Source organism: Neophocaena asiaeorientalis, unplaced genomic scaffold (assembly GCF_003031525.2).
Source record: "Neophocaena asiaeorientalis asiaeorientalis breed wild unplaced genomic scaffold, Neophocaena_asiaeorientalis_V1.1 scaffold648, whole genome shotgun sequence".
NCBI lineage: Eukaryota > Metazoa > Chordata > Mammalia > Artiodactyla > Phocoenidae > Neophocaena > Neophocaena asiaeorientalis.
The window spans coordinates 5,769,649-5,772,781 of record NW_020172781.1 but is presented as its reverse complement, the minus strand read 5'-3'; the positions used below and the strand labels follow the sequence as shown (position 1 = coordinate 5,772,781).

General features: G+C 44.3%; 1 protein-coding gene across 1 annotated transcript in view; it reads left to right on the top strand.

Moving 5' to 3' along the window:
- Nucleotides 1–3,133, top strand: part of PIWIL3 (piwi like RNA-mediated gene silencing 3) — a 20,734-nt gene that overhangs the window by 13,880 nt on the left and 3,721 nt on the right. Inside the window, 4 exon segments of the mRNA XM_024741390.1 lie at nt 491–542; nt 641–755; nt 758–825; nt 951–1,054. Of these exon segments, the coding sequence (XP_024597158.1) occupies nt 491–542; nt 641–755; nt 758–825; nt 951–1,054 (339 nt within the window).

Below are 3,133 nucleotides of genomic sequence, written 5' to 3'. Positions count from 1 at the left end.
TATATATACTGGTGATTTTTCCCATTAGTCAGAAACAAGCCAAGCAGTAGCCTCTCTTCCTAACTTCTCAGTGTCCTACTGGAAGTCCTGGCGAGGGTTTGGAAACTTGCTCTGCTGCTTGTAAATCAGGCAGTTTCCACAACAGTCCCCAAGCTTGTTTGCTGGTGGGGGCACATAACAGTATTTATCTCAGTTGATTGGTGAGAGAATTAACTGAATCAAGTAGAATGCTTGGGAAGCACCCCACACAGCGATCATCCCATCGACGGTGACTGTCCTGAGGACGGTATAGTTCAGTCTATGTTTTTAACCCATCCATGTTGACTTCATGATAAACTTCTCGAAATGGAATGACTCCTGGGAATGGAATGACTAGGATGAAAGTGTTTTGCAAGTTTAAAGGATCGATGCATATTTCCAAATGCCTGTCTCGCAGCCTGTCTCTTCCATACACTCACACTCACACTTGTTGAATGCAGTGTGATTCTAGACCCTTCACCCTCATGGATTCAGATATCTATTTAATAAATAGTCTCTACTTTGTCAGTGCTCCACCTATATAGCTTCCTCAACACGCATCCATTTCTCACGTCACCGTGTTCTTGCATTTTGGGGAATGTCATGTTTGCTTTCTTTCAAGGTCCTTTTCTTGCTGCCCACTGAAAATAAAGAAATTTATGATGGCATAAAAAGACACCTGTGTGTCAATTACCCGCTTCCAAGCCAGTGTGTGTTGAAACGGACCTTAGAGAGACCATCGCTGCAAAGATTGCCCTGCAGATGAACTGCAAGCTAGGAGGTGCCCTCTGGAAGGTGGATATAGAAGTACGTGGGGATTTTGTTGCCTTCTCTTGCTTTCATCTGTCTTTGGTACAATTTGTTAAGGTCCTATTTAATTGGAAATTTGCTTCGTGTTCTAACTCAATCTGCTACCTTGTTTAAAATTTAAGTTGCAGAATGCAATGTTCGTCGGTATCGATTGTTTCCACGGTATTGTACATGGACGGAAGTCAGTCGCAGGATTTGTGGCAAGCATCGATCCAGACTTGACGCGGTGGGTAAGCTTTGGCAGACAGTGTTTAGTGGGGAGCTATCTGGAGGCCAGATAGGAGAGGTGGACTTAACACACATTATTGGCAAGCTCCATGGACAAGTTGTTCTTAGAGATGTGCTCTCCTGATCTTCTGGCAAAGTTAGCTCCCAGAACATTTTGTATGGAAGCCTCTGATCATTCTCTATTGCTGCCTAACAACCATGACAAAATATGGCAGCTTAAGACGACACTCGCATGACCATGGACAGTCCTGTGGGTCAGATGTTGGGCACTGCGTGGCTCTCAGGGCCTTACAAGGCCGAGATTTTGTTTGTTTTTTTGGCTGCACTGCGCAGCATGCGGGATCGTAGTTCCCCGACCAGGGATCGAACCCATGGCCCCTGCGGAGGCAGTGCAGATTCTTAAACACTGGAGCACCAGGGAAGTCCCAAGGCTGAGTGAAAAGTGTCACATAAGCCACATTCTCACCTGGAGGCTTGGGATCCTCTTCCCAGCATACGTCGTTGTGGCAGAGCCAATTTTCTTGTGATTGTGGGACAGAGGACCCCACTTCCTTGCTTGCTGTCACCTACAGCTAGTCTCAGCTTCGAGAGTTTCATCCATGTTCCTTCTGATGTGCTCCCTGCCTCCCCTCCAACTTCCAACCCGCCAATTCACACTGTGCTATTGTTCTCTTTTGAATATCTCCATCTTCCTCTTCTGTCATCAGCTAAAGAAAACTTGCTGATTTTAAAGGAGCTCAGGATGTCGGATATCATCCATCTGGAGACTCCTTATCCTAAAGTCAACTGTGCCATATAACATCACCACAGGGGCCAGATCTCAGTATTTTCACAAGTTCCAAGGATGAGGACAGGTAGAATTCTGCCAACCGCAGAATTTGATCAGTAAGCCTCTGCATAGGGACACATGAGGAAGCACTTAGGATATACGTGGGTGAAGACACATATGGGAACATACTCAGTGGCCTGTAGGTATAATAAGATCTTGTCTTCATACATTTGTATATAATGTACCTGAATAAGGAGATGTGCTTCTATATCCTATGATTCTCCTTTTCTCCAGGGACTTTTTATTTTCTGTGCTTAGAGTAGAAAATAAAACCCATAGTGCAGATGGGTTTGCATATTCTTCTCTTGTGCATTACAGTATGTGGGACAGTCACAAACCACCACTGTGTTCAATGCTGTTTGTGGCCCACCAGGTATAATTCCACAGTATCCTTTAAGGATCTTTTTTTTTCCAGTCATACTCTAAATACAGTAACATGGATTTACTCTGCCTTTTTTAGTAGAAAATGTTGTGATAATAGGTAAAAAGTTAAGCTTGCATTCATGCAATAGATATTTTTGAGCACTTGCTATGTGTAAATACTGAGAATGCAGCAGTGAAAATGTAAAGCCAAAATACCTGATCCCATCCATTGGAGTACAGATTCAGATGAAGAGGCAAACATACATCATACCCTATCAGGTCATCCTAATACTCTGAAGCAAACAAAAACGCAATAAGGGGATAGAAACTCGAGACAAACAGGTGATTTTACTTGATACCTTGAGCAGTGGTCACAATAGCTATTACTGTTTTGAAGCAAACTGCTCCCTCCAAAGCAGATTCATATGGATGAACCATTGTTTAAGACATTGAACTAAAGTAGGAGTCTCCGGAAAAACACTGGGTTTGCACTTTGTGGAATTCCCCAGGAGCTGAAACAATATGAGTCATATGTATTCAAAGCATGTATAATTTGTAGTTAATGTTAACAAATGTTTCCATTCTATCTTACTCTTTCTGTACATTCAAAATGTTACAAAATGCCTAAGATATGTGAAGAGACCAATACCTGGATCTCTGCAGCGGGATGAAGAATGGATCTTTAGGGCTTCCCTGGTGGCGCAGTGGTTGAGAGTCCGCCTACCGATGCAAGGGACACGGGTTTGTGCCCCGATCCGGGAAGATCCCACATGCCGCATAGCAGCTGGGCCCGTGAGCCATGGCCGCTGAGCCTGCGCATCCGGAGCCTGGGCTCCACAACGGGAGAGGCCACAACAGTGAGAGGCCCGCGTACAGCAAAAAAAA